General features: G+C 56.0%; 1 protein-coding gene across 11 annotated transcripts; it reads left to right on the top strand.

The window, feature by feature from the left end:
* Positions 1-372: 372 nt before the first annotated feature.
* Positions 373-19227, top strand: TPM2 (tropomyosin 2). Of its 11 annotated transcripts, none has more exons than XM_063295934.1 (9): positions 373-618; positions 1033-1158; positions 12218-12351; positions 13034-13151; positions 13256-13326; positions 15141-15216; positions 15382-15444; positions 16578-16647; positions 18116-18272. In XM_063295934.1, exons 1-9 carry the CDS (start codon positions 505-507, stop codon positions 18193-18195), a joined length of 852 nt encoding a protein of 283 aa, XP_063152004.1. In that variant the 5' UTR covers positions 373-504; the 3' UTR covers positions 18196-18272. The 11 variants fall into 11 exon arrangements, with proteins under 11 accessions (XP_063152004.1, XP_063151995.1, XP_063151997.1 ...); XM_063295925.1 differs by lacking the exons at positions 15141-15216; positions 18116-18272 and adding exons at positions 14075-14150; positions 18991-19227 and having other exon boundaries at positions 374-618; XM_063295927.1 differs by lacking the exon at positions 18116-18272 and adding an exon at positions 18991-19227 and having other exon boundaries at positions 374-618.
* The last annotated feature ends 3882 nt before the right edge of the window (positions 19228-23109 follow it).

The following is a 23109-nucleotide window of genomic DNA, read 5'->3' on the forward strand; positions in this document are numbered from 1 at the left end:
TAGGCGGTGGCTGGGGGCTTCACCTAAGCCACGACGAGTGACTGCAACACTTGCCCCTGTCTCCCAGTCCAGGCGTCGGTGCTTTTGCGCGGGGTAGTGGGCTGCAGAGAAACAGGTCGCGCGGGTAGCGAGCTGCAGAGAAATCCGGCTCAGCGGGGCTAATGGAGCCTCCAGGCCGCTCTGACTGGGGTGGCTGGGTGGGGGCGCTGCGAGAATGCCGAGGCGCTTACGGCCAAGCGGGGAGAGACGTGCTGCCCGCTTGGCCGTTTGCCTTTCTCTCTCCGCCCGCAGGCCGGTCCGAGTTTGCCAGCTTGTCCCTAAAAGGTGCTGCTTGGTCGGCGGGGGAGGGACCAGCCCCTCCCCAGCTTTTAGGCAGCGCGAGAGGTCCGGGGCGCCCAGCCAGCATCCGCCGCTCCCGGCTCCACTCGGCTTTTTAGTGCCTCCGCCGCCTGCCCGCCTTCTCCTTTCTCCATCCGTCGGTTCCGTCGGTCTCCCGCCGCCGCCATGGAAGCCATCAAGAAAAAGATGCAGATGCTGAAGTTGGACAAGGAGAACGCGATAGACCGAGCCGAGCAGGCGGAGGGTGACAAGAAGCAGGCGGAGGACCGGTGCAAACAGGTGACTCCTGCCCATCCTGACTGCCCCGGAGAGGCCGGATCCATCTGGAGCCTCTGTCCCGGGGCACCCCGGCTCCCCAGAGGCCCATTAACATTCTTCCCCCCGGGGATCGGAGCTCGGAGATCCTGGGCGTCCTTCGAAAAGGCGAGGGACGCTCTTGCGGCTCCCTCCCACCCCACTCTCCTACGGTGGCGGGGGTCCAGAGGGGCACCCCGTGGCTCTGAGTTTAGTGGCGCCCACTAATCCAGACTGGTGCCTCCTCCCCACTCCCCCACCCCTCGGTTGGGGCGTCTCCTTCCCACAGCTCCCATCTCGGGCAGGCCCTGTTCGCCTCGCTGGTGGGCAGCGCGTCCCAGCCAGGGCCACCTCCTGACTCCCGCCTCTCTCTCCCCTCCTCCGTCCCTTTCCCCGTAGCTGGAGGAAGAGAAGCAGGGCCTGGAGAAAAAGCTGAAGGGAACCGAGGATGAAGTGGACAAATATTCCGAAGCGGTCAAGGAAGCCCAGGAGAAGCTGGAGATGGCCGAGAAGAAGGCGACGGACGTGAGTCGAGTGAAGGGCGGCGGGGCGGGGCGCAAAACCGCGGGACGTGGGAGAGTGCTCTCGGGGTAGAGGTCGAGCCTGTGGGGCGGGGTCGGCCAGGGCGCACTGATGAGCAGCGGCAGATGAGACGCGACGCCCCTGCAGGTATTCCGAGCGCGTTAAGCCTCGAGCAGCTGCTGCCTGCAGCGCCGGGGAGGGGCCGCGCCGCGGGTTCCACGCAGTGTGGATTGAGCTGCCCGGAGCTTAAGAGAAACATCGCTGGGCGCCGTGCCAGCCGCCTGAAAACTTCTCAAGGGCCAGCAGTTACTTACAATTCTTGAGCCCCTTCGCTGTCCCGGGCAGACTGGCTCTGACCCCTGCAGAGAAAGCCCCGCAGGTGGTCCGGGGCTGGTCACTGAAAGGCACTGGAGAAGTCCCTCTCCCCCTCCGCTCCCGGAGCAAAAGGGTCTCTGGCCGCGCCGGGGAAGGTGCCGCAGCGGGCCAAACTGAGGAAGTGGCAGCTGTGGATAATGTTAAAGCCAAGCCTTCGTGGGACTGTCAGGGCATTTGGCACCCTATAAATAAATGCTCCTTTCCGAGTTGGGCCCGGGCCTCGGTGGAAACCAATCCGGGAAACTTAAGGAGCTGCTAAAACAGAACCACCGCTTGGAGGACAGCCAGCGCACACCCTGGCCATCAAATGCCCTAGCGGCAAGCAGGACCAGCAACTGGGAAGGCTGGCCTAGCCCAAAAGGGAGCCAGTGGGCCCCTGAGGACTGGGGGCAGGGTACCTGGCAAGAGATGATGGCACCTGGGCCAGAAGGCTCTGCCTGTCCTGCTGGTTTCCTGGGGCCCAGACCGTGAGGGACTGAAGTGCCGTGGTCCCAACTGGTTGCTGAACCCCCAGTCCTGGCTCGTGGGCCAAATAATGCAGCAGAGACAGAGATGCTCAGTGTGCTGGAACGGAGAGCCCTATTCGCTGGGAGCAGCTTGATGTGGCCGCCTCTCAACCCACAGGCTCTTCCAAGATGGTGAAGAGGTGCCCACTGGATGAGCCAGGCTCAGCCGCTGAGATGTACGAATGGACCCCTCCTCCCAGCTGCCTCTCTGGCACCGAGACCAGGCTCTGACAGGAGTCACTTCCCTGCACTGGAGCAGCTGGAACCGCTCTGCACGAGGCACCAGCATCAAAGAACCCCTTCTCCAGCTGCTTCGTAGTTGCAGCCCCCTTTTCCCCAACCCCTGAGAACACAAAGTGGTCCCAAGATGCCTCCCCCCGACTGCCGAGTGCTCCCCAGAGGTTCTCCATGCCTCCTGGGGCCACGGTCTCCAGCAGAAGCTCCAGGAATCTGTGCGCAGTGCTGCCCCTGTCGGGCCTTCCCACCCTCTCTGCCTTTGCTCATATTTGGTGATTCCCTGAGCCAGGAGGAGGAGGTGGGGCTGACACACAGACAGGGAGGGGCAATGCTTGGAAAATCCAGCCGCCTGGCCTGGGTGCGCCCTCACTGTGGCCCCACCTCCTCCTCCCGTATCCCAGGGTCCCCCGGGTCCTCCTTCAGCCCCTGTACAGAATCCAGTCCCCCATGATCATTCTTCAGGTTCAGTGTAACACTGCCAGAGCATCTGATTTTAAGGAAAGTAAAACTAAGCACAGAGACACCTATACTCTGGCTGTCTTGAAAGGTGTTGCTTAATAACTCAGGGCAAGGATCAATCCTGTGGCAGGAGAATGACTGGGAAAGGTCGTTCAAGATGGGTGGAGGTTCCTGAAGAAAAGCAGAACTGAAAACAATTCCAGTGAGGAGAAAAAAGGGAAGATTCTAAAAGAAGCCAATGGGATTGCACAAAAAGCACAATAAAGATCTGAAAACAAGCTAACATGTGAACCATATATAAGAAATGGAAAGAGAGCCAGGCCACAAAGGAAGAGCACAAACCAGCAGCCCTGGACTGTATTCCTGCTGGTGGCAAGAAAGCAATGTCTCCTAAAGAGCTGAGCTGAGCGGAAGATGCTCATAAAAGGTCTTTAGTTACATCCAAAATAAGAAAAGAACCGGCCCTGCAGCTGCTCAATGAAGAAGGCAGCAGGCTAACAGGCAACAAGGGCAGTGGTTCCTATCTCCTATTTTGGTCCACTCTGCTCTCTTCCCCCTCCCCAATGTTTTCCATCAGAAATTCTGAAAGATGGGCTGGAGGGCAGGAATGAGGCTTGAGATGGAGAGACGCACCAACCAGATGGACTGTATCCTAGGGGACGGGGAACAGATGCCTGGATCAAGACAAATATCTCTGTCTTCCAAAAAAAAAAAAAAGCGGGGGGACAACAATAAACAACAGTTGAGGCTGTATGATATCTATACCTTGAAAGACAGTAGACCAATTCATGAAAAGACTGATTCTGATGCATCCTGAAGATGATGTGGCAATCACCAGAAACCACCCTGGATTTCTCAAGAAGAAATCTTGCCAGATTACTCTTACTCAATGTTTGATCCTGTAAATAGATTGTGGGAATGTACAGTTATAATACCAGTTGATTTCAGCAAAGCACTGGTCCCCCCACAACCTGACTAGCAAACTATTAATTGTGGTTGGATGGCTTTAGAATAACATACATAGCTGGCTTGAAAACAATTCTCGTAGCATGGTTATCAAGGCTTTTTCATCAAATTAGAGAGGAAATACTTGGGTGCCACAAGGGTCAATCCTGGGTTCTCGACTTCAATCTTTTCATTAATGAGTTGAATGAAGAGGTGAAGGGAATACTTATCAAATTTGCAGACAGTTCAGCTTTGGATGGGATAGCTAATACCCCAGAAGACAGAAGTTATGATCAAAATTATCCTCAGAGGTTGGAGAAATGAGCTGAATAGAATGAATTTGACAGAGACCCGTACCAAGTTTCTTCAAATGTGGTGCCAAAATTCATCAAATGCACACACCCCTGCAGGATGGGGGATACTCGGCTTGTAACAGTGCTTGCAAAAAGAATCTTGGAATATGGATTGACTGCATGAGTTTGAGGCAACCATGTGACATGGCTGCCAGGATGAAAATCACAGGAGGGAATCCTTGGGCTGCTGGACTGTGATTCCAGGTCAATTGTGTTCCAACCATCTCAAGGGGGGTTTTGTGCTTTAGGAAGGGACACTGAAGCTACATTGCCTGTGATAGGCTTGAAGGACAGCCCTCCTTTTTCAGGTTTGTCCTTCCATCTTTCCAGTCTGTTGGACAACAGCCACAGCACAACAGCCACATCTCTGACCCCTGGCCAGCAGTTGATGCAGGTCCAGCTGCAGCTCAGCCTGGGTGGCCAGGCTATGAAGAGCGTCACAGTTCTGCCACAGTTTATGACTCTGAAGAGCATCACAGTTTGTGTCTGGATCTGAACGGACAAGCTGCCCCCGAGAAGCAGCTGAGGTGGACAGCTGGTCTTGGCATGGTGCCTTGATGCCAGGAGGACCCGTGGCAGTGGCCCGTCTTGGGTAACAGTGACGAGCAAGCAGCCATACTGAGGAGCAGGAAAACACAATGCAGCCAGCAGATAGAAAGGAGGATGAAAGTACCCAGGGCTGTTCGCCAAATCAAGAATCCACCAGTTGGGAGCTGAATTCCCCAGACTCCCGCACAGATCCTCCCCAGGACCAGCCGTGGAGGAAGGAATCATTCTTAAAAAAATGAGGCTCAATGCAGACATGCCACGTCCTGCAGGAAATGCTTCCTCGCAAACACTGCTTCCCCCAGACTCCTTCACAGTGCTGTGTGTGCTCAGAATCTGCATCAAACTGGCCTCTTGCCAGTCCAGAGCCAGAATTCCTGCCTTGTTTCAGACCAGGGACAAGGAACTTCCTTGCCTCACTGCATAGAAGGCAAACCTATCCAGGCCAGTCCAAGTTTGCTGAGCAGCAAAAGTTTGCTGCAAATTTGCTGAGCAGATGGCTGGGAAAAAGGCATTTCCTGTAACTCTGGAGAAACAGACCCTCCAAACGGGATGCATCTTCATTCGCAACCCTTATTCGGTAGGAAGTACTTTGAGCTGCCTTCTGTGGGTTGAGAGGGTCACCGGGTCTGTTCAGTAGGTTCCTTCTCTCCAATTCTCTGCCTGCCTGCTGTTGCACTGCAGCATGACCGCACAGTGGTTTGCTTCAGGACTGCAAATGAACTTGCACAACCTGGCTTCTGGCAACAGAATCCCTGGCATCACAGACTTTCTTCCTGACTTCCCAACACATGCCCATTTGTTTTCGCTACCTTCGGCAAATGGCAAGGCAGAGGGTGTAGTGCAGGTGAGGAGGAATGTTATCTGGAGGCAGACGCTGATCTGTAGCTTCTTTAAGCTGGGGGTCACCAGCAGAGTTGCATGTCTGAGGACAAGTCTGAACCTGCCCTCCCCCCGTCCCCAACCGAGAGACAAGTATCTTTCCATCAGATAAGGACAGAAAGATGACAGCTGATGTTTTACCACGCCAAGCCCAAGAATATTTGAAGACCCATATTCCTCTCTAGGCAGTAGGAAATACTATAGGTAGATAGTGTCCGTCTCTAGTTAAACCACCAGGCGGCGCTGGATTTCCTTGAAGGGGAGGGACTCCTCTGGGCAAGTTGTGGGAGTGAAGCGTGCTGTTCGGGAACCCCACCGACCCGGCTTAAGCCTTTCCGGGCACCAGGCCATCCTGGGCTCAACCGGTCCGGTTGTTCGGCCGAGGGCAGCGGGCAAGTCCCTTCCCCTGCCCGCGGGCCGCTCTGGGGGCAGCTCTAGCCCCGCCCTGCTGCCCGCGCGCGGCCTTTGGTGCGGAGAGCCCCAGCTGGGCTGGGGCCACCGCTCGCAGAGGAGGCTGCCGCCCGTCCGAAAGAACAGCAGCCCTGCCCCCGACTTCGAGCGGGCTCTTTAAGGGAAGGCCAGGCCGACCTCGCTGGAGGAGGCGCACGCAGGGCACAGCCGGTGGGGCGGGGAGGGGAGGAGGAAGAGGGGTGGCGGCGGCGGCAGTGGCAGTACGAAGGGCCGCCTCGCTCCCCACCCTCCGCGCTTCTTCCTGCTGGGCGGGCAAGCGAGCCAGCAGAGGGAAGGAGGGACGGAGAGGCCGCGAGCCCCGCCAGCTGGCCGGTCAGTCGATTCGCTCCGTGCCCACGTCCTCGGCGGGCTCCGGCGGCACCTCCGTACTCTTGCCGCTCGCCCGCCCGGGACCATGGCTGGGGGCAGCTCCATTGAGGCGGTCAAAAAGAAGATCCAGACGCTGCAGCAAGTGGCGGACGAGGCCGAAGAGCGCGCCGAGCACCTGCAGCGGGAGGTGGACGCCGAGCGCCAAGCGAGGGAACGGGTGAGCGGCGCGCCGCGGGACTCCCGAGGGACGCCGGGTTTCGCCCCGTAGGCTCGGCTCCCGCATCGCCCGCCGGGCCCCGCGGCTCTCAGCCGACCTCGCGGGACTGCGCAGCGCGCCTCTTCCACTGGACTCTCCAAGCGTGTGCAGAGTGCCCTCGTGGCCTCAGCCGTCCGGGCAGGCCGCGAGGCCGAGCAGCGGGCGGTTCTTTCGGGAGCGAAGGCGTCCTTCCGGGGCTCCGGGGATCGTGGGGTTCGGCAGTCCGGGGCGCGTTCGCCTTTCCAGCGGCGCCGGGGGCAAGGATCGCCCTCCTTTTCCTCCGCGAGCGGCTCCTGCCCTGCCCTTCGCAGGTACGCCGCATCCTGCCGCCCGGGCTGGCGCGCCTGCTCCTCCCCTTCTCCCGGGCGGAGGAAGGAGGAAATTCTTCCGCGGTGCGAGCGGAAGCCCGCGGAGGGGAGGGAGCGGCGCCCTTACCGGCTGGCCTTCGGGAGGCCGCTGCTGCGTCTCCGCTGGTGCCTCTGCCCGCACCGTGCGCGGCCCTTCGCCCGCTGCGTCCCGCCGGCCTGGCTGGGGGAAGAGAAGCCCCTTGGCCTCCTGCTGAGTCAGGCGGCGGCCCCCTGGATAAGCTGCCGGCGGGGAGCAGGCGGGCTGCTTCGGATTCCCGGGGTGGGGTGGGGGCTCGGCAAGAGGCCTTTGCCAGCAGAAGAGCTCCGGGCTGGCTTCTGCTTCCCACCTGGCCAGTCGGCCTCTGGAGCTGGGGGTGGGGGGGCTTCTGCGAGAGATTGGCCAGGAAGCAGAGGGTTGAGCGGGGGCAGGCAGACTGCGGTGGTTCAGTTTACAGGGGTGGAGGTGAGGCCCCGCTCCGCTTCTCCCAGCCCCGTGGAGGAATGAGAGGGCCTGGGATGGCCAAGACCCCCCTCCCCATCTCCCCTCCCCCCAAGGCATCAGGGCTATGCAGTGAGGCTGGGCCACCCCTGGCAAGTCCAGCATCTTAAGCACCCCCCAAACAGCTGCCAGGCAGGGAAGGAGGAGGGCTGCTTTGCTGGGTGGACTGAGGGCCTCGCTGTCTCCTTGTTGTAAAGGCCTTCAGAGCCTCTTCGGGCACCCACCTAGTTTGGCTTTGCCTGTGCAGTAATTGCAGCCCCAGCATCCTTTGCTGTGGGGCTCCATGTCCGGTAACATGGGAGGTCTCCTCCCCCTCCCCTCCCCCGGCTGATCCAGTCTTACTGTGGCTCTCCTAGGATCCAGATGTCTGTCCCTCCAAGCCCCACCAAGGATGCCAGAATGGGAAGCAGCCTCTCCATGAACTGTTCCCATGTGCAGGGTCTCCCCAGTTCTCTGCACTAGGCTGTGGCATTCCAGTGCTTGTCACCTTCAGAAGGGACACTCGGGCCTGGCTTGCTCTTTTGTAAAGCCCCCTCATGGCACTGAATCCCCACGTATGAAAGTTGACAGCCCAGCAACTAGAGTACACGCTCCGTGCGCAACTGCAGAGCGCTTCTCTCCCAGGAGCAAATCCAGGGAGAGCCCACGAAGGCCGGGCCGGGCCGGTTGGACTTGCGGTCTTGCTACGTGGGCTGGCAATGCTTCAGCCCCGGTGTGTCACCCACCCTTTTGCCCTAGCTCTGGGTGCTCTGATGGCTCGTCCCCAGCCCAGGCCTGGTTGCTTCACCCTAGGATTTGATTGTGCCCCGCCGCCTCCTCTCCAGCACATGTCTCGTGCCAGTTTCCTGCCTGGTACGCTCTCCAAAGTCCCGAGAAGAGGCTGCTTTTCTGACCCTCTGTATGGCTGAGGACTGTCCAGGGGAGCCTTCAAAGTCACCTCTCCCTCCACCATGCGCCACATACCAGTGGCAGGCTTGTCCTGGCAGGATGCTCCTCCCTTGTCTGGAATGCGTGGGGCGGGGGGGCTGCCTCGCTCCTCCTTCCTCTGACTGTGGAGGGAGGAAAGCCCACCTCTATTGCGTTGCAGCTGCAATAAACAGGAAATCCCCCCCCCCCAGCTCCCATTGTCCTTGTCCTCTGGGAATGAGCTGCTCTGGGCATTCCTCTGGCTTTAGTCACCAAGGCTGAAAGCAGAGCTCCCTCCCTCAGCCATCCCACCCTGCTGTGGCTCCTGCAGTCAGCCTTTGCGGGTCTCAAGTCACCCTGCCAGGAAGGTCCTGTTGGGGGGGGGCTGGGGGAGTGTGGGGGAGCCATGGATGCCCCTCCATGGAGCAATCACTCCGCTGCCTCTGGGGCGCCTGCTCAAGGGTCAGAGTCCAGCTGCAACCAGAGGGCCGGGCGAGGGGCGTCCTTTCCTTCTCCCCAACGTGTTACCAAAGCTTGCCATGGCACTGCTGTGCTCAAAACACTCCATGTGGTTGCCTCCTTTTTTATTCATTTTAGTGGATTCGTGTATCATTTCCCATTCCCAGCAATCTCCAAGCCGTGTCTCCCATCTCCTCCTCCTCCTCCTCTATGGAGGGTCTGCTGGGTGCTAGGGGCTGTACAGAGAAGCTTTAACCATCCGTGGGGGCAGCAGCAGGTCCCCAGTCCCCAAGGCAGGATGCAGAATCAGAGGGAGTGGCAAGGCTGAGCAGCAGGGAAGGCCAAGGAGCCCTGGAGAGGGCTACCCTCTGTGGGGGAGTGGGGCGTGGTGGCCAGGGACGTGTGAGTACAGACTTTGGCTCAGCAGAAACGTCCCTCTTTTCTCTTGCAGCCATGCTTGTACACCCAGGAGCCTTGCCAGCCAGGGATTGCCATCCTCCACCACTCAGCATCCCCTGCTTGGCCCTTCTGGGCGGCAGCCTGTGGCTTCCGTTGGTGCTTCCTCCTTCCCTGTCCACCAGACTGGCCTCCCAGCATGGATTCTTCCTGCTTCCATTCCTGCAGGGCTGACCTGCGCAGGGACACTCGGATCCCTAACTCAGCTTAGCAGGTGGGGCAAATGCCCCATCATTGCTACCATTTAAGGTGCTCTGTATGCCCAGCTGTTCAGAGGGCCGGAGGTTCTATCCCGTTCCATGAAAAGAGGACGTTCTGTGCTGTTTGCAGGGACCTATAAAAGGCAAAACTGATGGTTTGGGGAACTGGGTCCCAAGTTATTTTAAGTTTCTGTGTTAATAAGGTGTTGCAGATGGTCTGGGAGTGAATAGGCTACCAGTGTGTTTACCTCTGCACACCCACATCTGTGGGTGCACCAGAATCCCAGTCAGTGCTGTCTGCAGCAGCCTCCATTCTGATGGCTAGAGGGGCTGCACGTTGCGGTCCTCTGGTTGTGACCTTGCAGTGCCAGTGTTTCACTGTCACAATATCTCTACCCAAGAGAGGACCATGGTCCCTCCCCTTTCTCTGATTCTGAACTGCATTCCTTCTGCCATCCTTCAGAGAAGGGTTCCTGCATGTTTTTTATCATTTCTAATTGAAGGGCAACCTATAAATCAATTAAGTTGAAAAAGGATGGGAAAGATCTCAGAAATACTGAAGGATGCACCCAGAGGACTGTTTCTTTGTATAAGTTGAAGCAGAATCCATCCAGGTTCTGCAGGCAGGAGAAAGACTGGAAAAGTCGGAGACCACATTGGTCACACTTATGGATGATCTCTGGCGGGAGCGGGATGGAGGGAGTGCATCCATCCTGGCTCTCTTGGATCTCTCAGCAGCTTTTGATACCATCGACCATGGTATCCTTCTGGGACAGCTCAGGGGGTTGGGGGTGGGTGGTGTAGTTTTGCACTGATTCACCTCCTTCCTCCAGGGCCAGTCCCAGTCGGTGGTGATAGGAGAGGAGAGATCCGGCCCTCGACCCCTCCACTGTGGGGTGCCGCAGGGTTCAGTACTCTCTCCTCTCCTATTTAACATCTACATGAAACCGCTGGGTGAGATCATCCGTCACCATGGGATGAGGTATCATCAATATGCCGATGATACTCAGCTATATATCTCCATCCAGGGTGAAGTAAGTGATGTGGTCTTCACCCCTTCCAGGTGCCTGGGGGCTGTGGGGGCCTGGATGGGGCACAACAGGCTTCAACTGAACCCTGGTAAGACAGAGTGGCTGTGGATTGATGGCCCCTTGGGTTCCAGGAAGTTGTCATCTTTGGTTCTGGATGGGGTGGCACTGTCCCATTTGGAACCAGTACAGAACCTGGGGGTCCTCCTGGACTCGCGACTCCTGCTTGAAGAGCAGGTGGCAGTTGCAGCCAGGAGGGCCTTTGCACATCTCCGGGTGGTGTGCTGGCTATGCCCATTCCTGGACCGAGATGCCCTCCGAACAGTCATTCATGCCTTTGTCATCTCCCGTATAGACTACTGCAATGCGCTCTACATGGGGCTACCCTTGAAGAGCATTCGGAAGCTTCAGCTGGTCCAGAATGCAGCTACGTGGACAGTTACCGGTGCTGTAAAATCAGCCCATGTGACACCACCATTATGCGAGCTGCATTGGGTACCAGTTTGCTTCTGGGTCCAATTCAAGGTGTTGGTTATCACCTTTAAAGCCCTACATGGCATGGGACCAGGGTACCCAAGGGACTGTCTCATCCCCATAACATCGACCCGTGCCACCCAGTTAGGCAGGGAAGGCATGCTACAGACCCAATCTGTAAAGGAATTTCATCTAGCGGGGTCCAGGAGGCAAGACTTCTCTGCAGTGGTGCCCGCCCTTTGGAATATCTTGCCCCCGGAGTTGAGATGGGTTTCCTCCTCCTTGGACTTCCGGAAGAAACTGAAGACCTGGTTCTGCTGCCTTGCTTGGGAGGGGGAGAGTGATAGCTCCACCTGGGGATGGCTGGTGCCATAGCACCTCTTAGTGATTGTGTTCCATCTCCACTTGGATTTTACATTTATTTTTATTTATATTTTAATGGTAATTTAGGTGGTAATGTTTTTAGCGTCATTTTATTGTAAACCGCCCAGTCTCCCACTGGGAGAGATGGGCGGTGATATAAATTTAATAAATAAATAAATAAATAAAAAGATAAATAAAAGCGCTAAGTCATGGAGCATGGGGGTGGGGGGCTGGGGCATTGTCAGACCCTCTAGATAGACCATACTAGGAAATCAACTTCACAGGAAGGTTAAAACTATTTTTATTGAGATTGGCTATAATAATGGAATCTTGCAAGCATGCTTGTGGGGTACCTCCCCCCCTTCTTATACTCCTGTGAATTAGTGTCTGTCTGAGCCTCTTCCGAATATTATCGGCTGTTGTGGACTTAAGACGTGTTCTACCCCTTTTCACTTTGCCATATCTCCATCAAGGTCATCTTCCTTACTGTCTACAGGAATGCAGGCTTGGTGTGATTGGGGCTTGCAAACCAGGGGTAGTAATGGAGTTCCTCAGCCCACTCTGAGGCTGGCCCTTGCTAAGTGAACAAAAAAACTGGGAGGGCAGCACTCAGGGTCAGGGCTGATATTCTGGGTGTAGACCTAGGTTTAATCCTGGAAGTTTCTCTGGGGAGGGCAGAAAATATGCTTCTCTGGGATCCTGTGGTGCTGTTGTTGCTCATCAGAAGGGACCTTGCCAGGCAGTTTCCAACATTCCTAGAAACCAGTCATCTTTCGGGCATCTTGTGTTTGACGGCTCTGGGGTGGGACTGCGGGGTGGTGGAATGGCCAACCTGACCTGGATCAAGGCTGGTGTTGGGTCCACGACTGGATGTGGAGGGAGTGAATCTTCTGAGTTATGAGTTGTGATGAGACTAGAAAGGCCCTCTGGTGGCAGGTGTAAGTCTTAAGGAGGGGCAGCAGCTGACCTTGGGGCACTAATTTCTTTGCAGGCCGAGTCAGATGTGGCATCTCTGAACCGCCGTATCCAGCTGGTGGAAGAGGAGCTGGACCGAGCGCAGGAGCGTCTGGCCACTGCACTGCAGAAACTGGAGGAGACGGAGAAGATGGCTGATGAGAGTGAGAGGTAGGACTGATGTTCATTTGGACGGGAGTGAGGACCCTCAAGCACGTGCTTTGATTTCTGTTGTGGACTACACATGTCCTGCAGGGGAAATGTTTCAGAGACATTTTAACTAGCACTCCATTTGGAGATGCTGGCTATCCTTCTACCTGAAGGGTGATAAATCCACATGAAGCTGCAGGGCCTGACTTCAGGACCCATAGGGGTGCTGGGAAGGACTGGAGGGTCCTGGCTGCTACTTAAAATATTCGGAGAAAATCATTGCAGCCCAAGAAACCTGTTTCCAGGAGAAGGCACATGTAATAATCCAAGTCCAGCCCAGTGTCCAGCCCCATTCTACCTGCCTAGCTGGCTGCAGAGAGTGATGTTGGGTAGGTAGAGATGCTTGGACTGAACCCAGGGCTTTTTATGCACAAAGCGTGTGGCCTGCCCCTGTTCCATGTGACAAAGGAGGGGGGTCGAAGGTGAGGCAGGAGCTGTGGGGACTGCAGTTGAAGCCCAGGAGACCCATATCCAGGGGTTGGGCATTGCCAGTCCAGGTTGTGAGCAAGGCAGGAATGAATGGCAAAAACAGGGCGGGCCCACGTGCACAGATACTGGTGCAGAAGTTGTAGTTGATCTGAAGGCCAGGTCTCGAGCCCGGGAGCTGCAGGACAGCTTTCTTGACCGGTGGTGGTTCTCCTAGAGGTATGAAGGTCATCGAAAACCGAGCCATGAAGGATGAGGAGAAGATGGAGCTCCAAGAGATGCAGCTGAAGGAGGCCAAGCACATTGCTGAAGAGGCAGACCGCAAGTATGAGGAGGTGAGCCGTGACTGGGGGAGGGGGAAGGTGGCAGTGGCTACGGCTGCCTTTCAGGCGGTCCAATCTTGCCCGCCCACCTGCCTGATGTTGCCTTTGTTTGTCAGGTTGCCCGTAAGCTGGTGATCCTGGAGGGGGATCTGGAGCGCTCCGAGGAGAGAGCAGAGGTAGCTGAGAGGTGCGTACAGCCACAGGAGCCGCCAGCTGCTTTTTCTGGCCTTGGGGTTGGGGTGCAGGAGGGACCACGTGCACCAGCCCATCATCTGGGGGAATAAGCCTGCTTCTCTTTCCTCCCGTCCTGGATGGTGGGGATAACACATGGTGGGGCGGGGCTGCCTCTCTGGCAGCCAGTCAGCTTCTCTGCTCCATTTTTAGAAAACGTTCCAAGCCATTGCTCAGTGGGTCCACCCCTTCTGTCCCATGAGAGCAGCCATCTCCTCCCCTCCCTTCCCCTTTGATCTGCAGGGAAGATATGGCCAAGGGCCAAGGTGGGGCTGGGAGGCAGCCCCTGCTGTCCATCAGGAAGGTGGGGCCTTGTCTGCAAGTGGAGAGTGTCCACTGTTTCTTCACACGTTTGGCCCTTCCATCTCCTCTTGTCTTGCTGTCAAGAAGACTGACTGCAATAAAGTTGTTCCAAGGCCATTTTTTTCCTCCATGTTAACTGAGGACCTGAATTCAGATGATCTCTTCTGGGTCTGTAGGAAGAAGCAAGAAAAATGGGGCCGATAGGATTGGCTCTCCAGAGGACCCAGGTTGCTTCTGTCTTCCAGAGTTGGCACATACATAATTTTTGCCCCTTTGATGGCATCTGCGTATTTTGGGCTCTGTAGACAGCCCATCCTTGGCCTACGCTGCAGGGGACCAGCCCCGGCTGGGTGGATCGCACTGGCATTCTCCTCTGGCTAATCCTCACATTGCCTCCCCAGCCGTGTGAGGCAGCTGGAAGAGGAGCTCCGCACCATGGATCAGGCCCTCAAATCCTTGATGGCTGCAGAGGAAGAGGTACTGAGTAGGGGGCTCTCGCCCCCTCCTCTCCCTCCTCTCTTTCATGCCCTTATGTGCTCTCCTCCTGCTTCTTGCCTAGCCCTGGTTCTTCAACTTCAAGTCCTCCTCCTCTCTTCTGCCTCACCCTGCTGAGTTTCTCTGGCTGGCATTTGTCTCCCCCCGAATGGAGCCTCGGAGCTGGGCTGGGTCCCCGTGGTAGAGACGGCAAAGGGGACACATGGAGGATCTGCCTAGCCTGTTTCTGTACCTCCCAGCCTGGCATGACTGCAACGGGGACAGTCCCTTGCTGCTGCCTGGGGCTGCCGCTTCTGTCCTGGCAGGGAAGGCAGACCAGCACTTTAGGAGCAACCAGGGGGCGGGGCTGGGCAGACTCAGGGCCCTGCTCATCCTTCAAGGGTGCAGAAGCAGCCGGGACCTCTGGACATCAGCATTCCCCCAGCAGAAGCCTGCATCAAACTGGGAAGGCGGGGCAGCCTTGTGTACGTGTGTTAATTGCCCCAGGTGCCCCCCCCCCGAGTAGAAAGGCAGGTCATGCTCCCACCTAGTTGCAGGCAGTCGATAGATGGGGGGTGCGCTCCCTGGAGTCCCTTGTGCTGAACTGGGGTGCCTGAAGCTACTGGTTTGGGGGAGACTCAGGAAGAAGGCTCTGCCCCTGACGAGTGGCTGGCTGGCTCACTGGGAGTGGTAAAGCCTGGTGTTTAGGTGGCCTTGCCAGGTACAGGCTCAAGTGCAGAGGGCTCCCAGGCTCCCGGTGTGGGCTGCCACCAAGGGCATGCCACCGTCTGCCAGAGAGGAGTCCTCCCTTTGCTGCCACCTGATCCGGCTGGTTTCCCTGCACCTCAGACTCCAGCCCCACAGAAAGCATGTCAGTGTCCCCCTTCCAGGGAGGGTCCCCCTTTTCTCTCCACTGATTCTTGCCCCTCCTCTATTTCTCTCCCCTTCCTTCCTTCCTTCTCCTGCCTCTCTCTCTCTCTGGCTGGGATACAGTAAATGTGGGGACCTTGAGGAGGAACTGAAAATTGTCGCCAACAACCTCAAATCTTTGGAGGCCCAGGCTGATAAGGTAGGGGGCGGGGCCAGGCTGGGGGGCGGGACTGGGGGGCCTTGAAGAGAGAGGGTCTCTCTGCGCACAAATGCTTCACATAGGGACCGTCTGTGGCAAAGAGGGGTGGGGGGGGCAGGCTGCTACATCTCATGATTCACCCCCTCCCTCTTTCTTCTCGCCAAGTATTCTACCAAGGAGGATAAATATGAGGAGGAGATCAAGCTGCTGACAGATAAGCTGAAGGAGGTGAGGGGCTTCCGAAATACTGCCTCTCCTCGAGGAGGGTGCACACGCATGGGGTGGACAACAGCGGAGGGTCCGGCTCCAAGGGCACTGCAGTCAGCCTCAGTGGCTGGACCTTTGCAGCAGAGAGGACAGGCGGCCAACGGCCCCCGCCTGCCCTGGAAAGTGGTGGGTGGCCGTGGCTTGCAATGGAAGAGAGCAGTGTCACAGCACCCAGCAAGGATGCAGAAAGGGATGAACCTGTCCTTGCCAGGGATTCTTCACCAGGAGAGCTGCTGAACCTCTTCTGGAGGGGGGGTGCTTTAGACAGAGGATCACCTGCACTGACCTCCTTGGCTCGTACCTCCTCTGTTGCCGTGGTCTCCTTCCTGTGGCCCGGCCATCCAGACCCACTGCTCTCTATTCCCCCTTGCCTAGTTTCTGCTGTGGGGAGACTCTCCCCTCCCTCCTTCTCATGAGCCCCCAGCCCTTTCCAGATTCTAGGCAGCCCACATCCCCATGGATGAGGTGGGTCATTCCCTGCTGTGGGCAGTGGAAGCTCTGCCTTCACCACTTAGCTCCAGATCTCTCTGGGAAGCACCTGCAGGGGCCAGCTTGGCAGGGATGGCTGCGTTAGGCCCCAGGCCCCCTTCGACCTTGTTCTGTTGTGGATGAACGGCACCCTTGCCCTCACCTCGAATGGCTGGGATGCTCGTGGCTGAAATGCCGGTGCAATCGCCTCCCTCCCCCCGTGTCACTGAGTAGTGCTGGTCCATCAGCAGGAGTGGAGGGGAGCCCCAGAGTCCTGTTTCGGAATGGGGCGAGCGTGGCAGACCATAGACTGGCAGCGCTGGGAACCGCAACTGTCGGTGCATTTATTCCCTTCAGCCGTACCCCTGCTTAGATGCTAATAAAGGGCAGCGGGGGGCAGGCAAGGCCGAGTGAGAGTCAGGGGAAGGGAGACGGGGGTCACTGGTCTGCTTTGGGTGTTCAGAGGAGGCAGAATGGGAGACAGGAGTGCCCCTTTCTCCAGCGGCTCAGGGTGGCTTCTGCCTATAAGGACAACGCCTTCATTTCTGGGCCGTGGTAAAATCTCCCCCCACCCTTGCCCCTTGCCCTTTGCCCCTTTTCTCTTCCCCCCTGTTCCCTCTCCCCAGGCTGAGACTCGGGCAGAGTTTGCTGAGAGGTCTGTGGCAAAGTTGGAGAAGACCATTGATGACTTAGAAGGTAAGCCCCCCTCCTCCCCCCGGACTGTTTGGCCTCTGGGTTGGGGGGGTCAATTCCCACAGGCAGCTGAGTGGGGGCTGTGCTGAGAGATCAGTGCCTCTGTGCAAGAGTCCCCCCCGTCTCTTTTCTTTCCTCTCACCGTCACTCTTTTCTCCCCCCCACACCATGGCCTGGCTGTGCCTCACCCCCTGCATTGTGTCCACCCCCCCTGCACGCTGGCTGCAGACGAGGTCTATGCCCAGAAGATGAAGTACAAGGCCATCAGCGAGGAGTTGGACAATGCACTGAATGACATCACCTCCCTCTGAGCCCCAGCATGGCTCCCCCCTGCCCTGCCCTGCCCTGCCCAGCCCCCTTCTCAGCACCCCCTAACCCTTCTGCAGATGCATGGCTGGCTCCTTTCTCCTCCCCACACTTGTCCAAGTCCACCCCGGGGGGGGGAGGGCTTTCCATGGAAGGGTTGGGCTTTTCCATGCCCAAGTGCCTCTAGAGCTGCAGTATTGGGGAGCTGGCTGTGCTGGCAAAGCAGCCTGCCTTACGTAGGGCAGGGGGACTTCGTGGGCAGAAAAAGGCCCCTGCCTGGGTGGGAAGGGAGGGCCGACAGGCAGCTTAGACCCCAAGCCCCTGCGGGACCCTCTTGGCTCTGCTTGTCTGTCTCCCTTGCCTTTCTCCCGTGGTGCCTTCCATGTTCTGTTCTCATTTTCTTCAGCCTTGGTTTCAATAAACATCTCTCAAGCTCTCCTTCTTCTCTCTCCATCTCTGCCTCTTCATTTAAGCACTTTGGTTGTGCCCATCACTCATCATCCCCATCGGCCCTGCCGCCTCCTTGCCCCTGAAGGTCAAGCAGAGGTTGGGGGAGGGACAGAGCCACGTGTCCTTGCCAGTGGTTGAGGCCTCACATTCCTCCGCCTTGGGAGCAGGATTCCAGGCATGGGGGGAGGGGGCTGAGCCCTCCTGTCTCCCCGAGCTGAGCAAGGAAGGGTCAGTAGGTGCTGGCCCTTTACTCATCTGGCTTCCAGGCAACGTGAATGGAGCAGCTCCAGGTCGTCCTGAGCTCAGCTGTTTTCCGGGGGCACCAAAGGCGGGACTGGGGCTGTCCTCCCTCCTGCAGGTTCAGCATCAAAAATCAGGGCTTTTTCCGGGGTGACCCCTCCCCCTCTGTAAGCAGTTGCTGCATTATGAATGTGCTCCTGCGCCTACCTCACCAGGCAGGTGTTTCTGTGCCCGCACTTGTTCGAGGAGCACAAGGCAGAAACAAGGGGCTGGAGTCGGCTTCCGCCATCCGTCCCAGGAGAGCAGCATCTGCCTTCTCCGGTGGTCTGGGGAGAGACTTCGGGGGACCGAGTGCCCGGCCTCCCTGGTTTCCATTTCCTCTGCATTGACAGCTGTGTCTTCCTTCCTTCCTTCCATCCTTTCTTCTCTCTCTTTCTTGCCGCTGCCACCGCCGACGTCTCTGCCTCCTCTCTAGCACGCTGCCAGCAGGAGTCAGAGAAAAACCGTCTTCTTGCTAGAGAACTCCAGCTGGTCCTCAACGGCCTCCACAACTGAGTTAGCGCCGCCATGCCCTGCCCTCTGGCATCCCCTTTCTTGGGAGGGTGTTTCCTTGTGTGGCCCACAGGAAGGTCCCACCTGGTCACATGGGAGGAGGGGGCTGTACAACACTTTGCAGTGGGAGGGGACGGGGGTTGGCATCCTTTGCTCGCTGGGATGCCGCTGCGGGAGGGAAAAGGGTTCGTGCCCAGGCTGCATCCAGGACAGAGGGCAAGCCCTTGTCCTCCACCACCCTGGCAGCAGAGGCTTCTGGGGTGCCCAGGGATGGCCTGTTTATTGGGGGGGGGGGCTGAACTCTGCACACCATTGCTACTGCTGGGAACTGAGGGGAGTTGAACCACGAAGCACTGGAGGGCCCCTGGGAGCCTCTCCATGGGCTACAGAACTTGGGGGGTGGGGCCCAGGCCTGGTTGGCAGTGCCTCCTCTCTGTCTTCCCACCTTCTCTGAGCTGCTGCCAGCCTCTCGCTCTCCTGGCACCCTCAACCAGCTGTGATGCATCTGGTTGGTGCTGTGGGCTTGGCCTGGCCCTCTCTTTGCAACCGAGGGCGAGAAGGCTGCGTGCTGGCATCTGGGGCAGCCCCATCCTAATTTGCCTGGCGTTCTTGTAGCTGCTGCTCATTCTTGGGAAGATGCATTCTTGTACAGGAGCAGCTGGACTGAAGTGCCCCCTGGGTGCATGTGTGTCTGTGTGCCCTCCCTCCCTCCCTCCCTCCCTCCCTCCCGGGGTGGTCCCGCAATCTGGCCGCGTGTGTGTTTGGATGCGTGTGCCGCTGCCCGCCTTGTGTTTGCAGAGAACCTGGCCAGTGCCAAAGAAGAGAACGTCGGCATTCATCAGGTCCTGGACCAAACTCTTCTGGAACTGAATAATCTCTGAGGGGCCAAGCTGTGCCTCCCCAACTCCCATTGCTCCTACCTGCAGCTCTGGGAGGAAGGACGGAAGACCTCCTGCAGCCCAGGCTCATGCCGGTCCCCGTACAGCTGTGTAATGCCGCACCCTCCACCGCAGATATTAAAGCAAGCTAAATAGCATGGGTGGCCTGTGCCTGTGTCATCCTTGGGGAGGTGCATTGGGGCCAGGGGGGCCTCCGGGGTGGGTGGCTGTCCCATGATCTGGAAGGGCGATCTGCAGGGGGGCTCCTGGCCCTGTGCTGTTGACAGTCCACTGGGTTGCTGGTGGCCAGTGCTGCCTTTGCCATCAGAAGGAGGGCAGCGTCTTGCTTGTGAGGTGACAGATAAGCGATCAGGCAAGGCTTGGGGTCCAGTCCTTGGACCATCTTCAAGATGAAACAGCTGTTACAACCGTTCAGTCCTGTGAACCAGAGTCGGCGTTCTTGGCATTTGACACGTGAAATGTTCCTGTGTGCTGAAGCGTCGTGCTGGGGTCCGACAAACTTTTTGCCATCCCATGCCTTTCAGGGTTGGGATCAGCCCACATCCCGCCCCCACTGTGACCCTAACCCACCTTTAACAGGGCAGGCATTGGCTTTTCCACTGTGGTCCGGGAGGGCGTGGATCGCCTCAGTGCCCTCCAGGCCACAGCCGAGAAATGGCTCTGTGCCTGTCTCCCTCCAGGAAGCAGATGTGGCGTGGCTGGGTCCTCTTGCTGGCATTCTCCCCCTCTAACCCTGACCCTAACCCTAAAGGCACTGGATCCTGGCGGAGGAGCCCCTGCCAATATACCCTTGTGCTTGAAGAGCGCTAGCCCTCCCTTCTTTCCGTGCAGAGAGGGGCAGTTGCCCTTCTGGATGAGCAGCGTTATGGAGAGCGCAGAAATGGGGTAAGAAAGGTTAAGCCAAAGGATTAGAGGCACAAGAGGAGAAACCTAGCTAAAACTGACTGGCTGACAGCAACGCCATTCTCTCCTTGCGCATTGCCCTTTTTTTCTCTGGACACCCCAGCTGGCCCTTGAGGATCTCCTCACCTGCATCCAGCCATGACTTTGTTGGTCTTCCCCTTTCAACCTGTTTCAGTGGGTTTACGAGCCACAAGTACTGTATGCACCCCGCGTGCTCTGAGTATTCAGTGAGGGCAGGAGCTACAGCTGTTGCCTTCTTTCATCCCCAGCCAGTGGCCCAGCCCTGCATTGGGGAGGGCCCGTCCTGCTCCTCTATCAGAAATAAGGGTATGTCAAAGGAAGCAAACACGGCCGTTAGGAGAATGCATCCCTGTCTCTGTGTAATATGGACGTGAGAAGTGGATATAACAGCAACGCGTGGCAGTTGAATAAAGCAGGAGAGGGATACGTAAGTGTGTGGGGTAAAAGAAGGGAAAGGGTCAAGAATGAACGGGTGGATTGAATTTAAGTCATGAATGTCTTAAAGTCATGTTATACACGAATGTGGATTGAACTTAAGTCAGTGACCAGTTTGAAGAAGGACGTTCAGTCGTAGGGCACTGAATTGGAAAGCAAACGTAGTGAAAGAATGGCTGAGAAAAGACAATTGAATGGAATTGATGAGATGTTCAGAGACATGAGAAACGTAAAGAGCACAAAGGGACTCATGAATCTGGCTGGATCTGGTGGGTGCAAGGGTAGCTTGGAGGGTAGATACAGAGATGTAAAGTGAATGGTGTCTAAATGTGCTTATCTGCTTCCTTTTTCTCATGGCTTTCATTTCTTCATTGTAATACTGCTTACTGTGAAAAAAGTGTGATGGCTATGTACAGAAAGTGCAATACATGAGAAACTCATCACAGATTTGTGATGTAGGGTATTCCATTCCACAATAGCTGTGGGCCACTAAGCATTACATCAAATGCACCCTTTAGGTTAAGGAACTACGACTTGTCAGATCCAAAGTTTTCTGCATGCAGGCGATACCAGTAATAGTGTTGTGAAAAGTGGTCCAATCACATACAGTCACTGAGACATGGGGGTACATAGTTTGGGGTGACCAAAAGCTGTTTTGGGATTCAGAGGTTCACAGGTTCATTTCTGCCCATTTTATTCAAAATTAACTTGGTGTCATGCACATACAGAGAACTTTGGACCAGAAAATATGTCATCCATCTCCTAGACTTTTTTCAGTGGCAGGTGTTTGATTTGGGGGGCAAAAGCTGCTTCGATGCAGAAGCCCATTTACTTATTCATTTCTACCTATCTGAAGAAAATAAGTGTTTGTCCCAAACTTACCAGTACCATGGACATAACAGTTGTAATTGAAATTATTCAACCCACATTGCAAATCAGGTTGATTGTCAAAATGTACAGACTTTCAGCTGTTTGCAATGAACAAATCAAACTAAAGCAATTGAAATAGCTCAACACAACCAATGCTTCAAGGGGTGTCCCCAAATTCAACTGAAAATGCAACTTATAGTGACTTCTCCAGTCTCAAAATTATTCAACCTTCATGGCAAGCATCTTCAGTACTTAGTAGAGCACCCTTTTGCTGTTATGACCCGCTGCAAACCAGATGCATAGCCAGACACCATCTTCTGGCAGTGTTGCTGAGGAATTTTAGCCCATTCCTCATGAGCAATGGCCTCCAGTTCAGTAATATTCTTGGGTTTGCGTGCTGCAACCGCCTTCTTCGAATCCCACCAGAGATTTTCTATGGGATTCAAGTCAAGTGACTGTGATGGACACTGTAGAATCTTGCAGGACTTCTGCATCCAAGCCTTAGTGGAATTTGAGGTATGCTTGGGATCATTGTCCTATTGAAAGGTCTAATGACGCCCAAGCTTCAGCTTCCTTAGAGACGGCATGACATTTTCTCCTAGGATTTCCTGATACTTCACTGAATCCATCTTGCTGTCCACACGCTGCAGGTTTCCAGTGCCAGAGGATGCAAAGCAGCCCCAGAGCATCACCGAGCCACCGCCATGCTTAACTGTAGGCAGAGTGTGCTTTTCAGCGTATGCGTCATTCTTCTTCCTCCAGACATACCGCTGATCCATCGGGCTGAAAAGTTCCAGTTTTGTTTCATTGCTCCACAGAACAGAATCCCAAAACTTCTGTGGCTTATTTACATGATTTTGAGCATATTGGAGCTGACTTTTCTTGTGCTTTTGGGTCAGTAGTGGTGCACATCTTGGCGTTCTGGCATGGAAACCTTCTATTTAGTACGCGCCTTGCTGTGCTCACTGAAACCTCAGTGCCTGTTGCCACCAAGTCTTGCTGCAGGTCTTTGCAGTCACTCAAGGGTTTCTCTCCACCTGCCTTCTCAGAAATCTGGTTGCAGCCATTGACAGCTTCCTTTTTCTGCCCTGTCCAGGTAGTGTCACCGCTGTTCCTTCAACTGTGAACTTGCGAACTGTGCTTCCAACGGTGTCTCTAGGAACGTTCAGTGCCTTCGCTATCTTTTTGTATCCTGTTCCTTGTTTGTGAAGGGCGATGATCTCTTCTCTTACCTTTGTGGACCATTCTTTTGACTTAGCCAGACTGTATTTCTAACATGCAGTCAAACGTGACACTCAACAAACCCTTAGCCACTTCAGGTTTTTCGTGTGTTCCAGTTCAGGCACACCTGGTGCAACTAATGAAGCCACTAATTAGTTGCATCAGGTGTGCTTGAGACAACATCAGGGAGTTGACTAATTTTGAGACTGGAGAAGTCACTATAAGTTGCATTTTCAGTTGAATTTGGGGACACCACTTGAAGCATTGGTTGTGTTGAGCTATTTCAATTGCTTTAGTTTGATTTGTTCATTGCAAACAGTGGAAAGTCTGTACATTTTGACAATCAACCTGATTTGCAATGTGGGTTGAATAATTTCAATTGCAACTGTACCAAAAACTTTGGGTTGGACAAAATGCAGCCCTTTCACCTCAAGGACAGTCTGCTAGTCTATAGGAGTATGGTTTGTCAGAGTGTGCTGGAAAGCATTTGGCCTGATTTCTGAGCTGCAAGGCTACAAAAGCGAAACTAAACAAGTCCAGAAATGTGGGTCAGAGCCATGGCATGTGA

Source organism: Candoia aspera, chromosome 2, assembly GCF_035149785.1.
Source record: "Candoia aspera isolate rCanAsp1 chromosome 2, rCanAsp1.hap2, whole genome shotgun sequence".
NCBI lineage: Eukaryota > Metazoa > Chordata > Lepidosauria > Squamata > Boidae > Candoia > Candoia aspera.

What these genes read in the sequence shown, in the direction of transcription:
- TPM2 (XM_063295925.1), top strand. Translation starts at nt 505, where the DNA reads ATGGAAGCCATCAAGAAAAAGATGCAGATGCTGAAGTTGGACAAGGAG. An exon ending in TGATGGCTGCAGAGGAAGAG is followed by an intron (nt 14,151 to 15,381) that starts GTACTGAGTAGG and finishes CTTCTCGCCAAG; the next exon opens with TATTCTACCAAGGAGGATAA. An exon ending in GACCATTGATGACTTAGAAG is followed by an intron (nt 16,648 to 18,990) that starts GTAAGCCCCCCT and finishes TTGTGTTTGCAG; the next exon opens with AGAACCTGGCCAGTGCCAAA.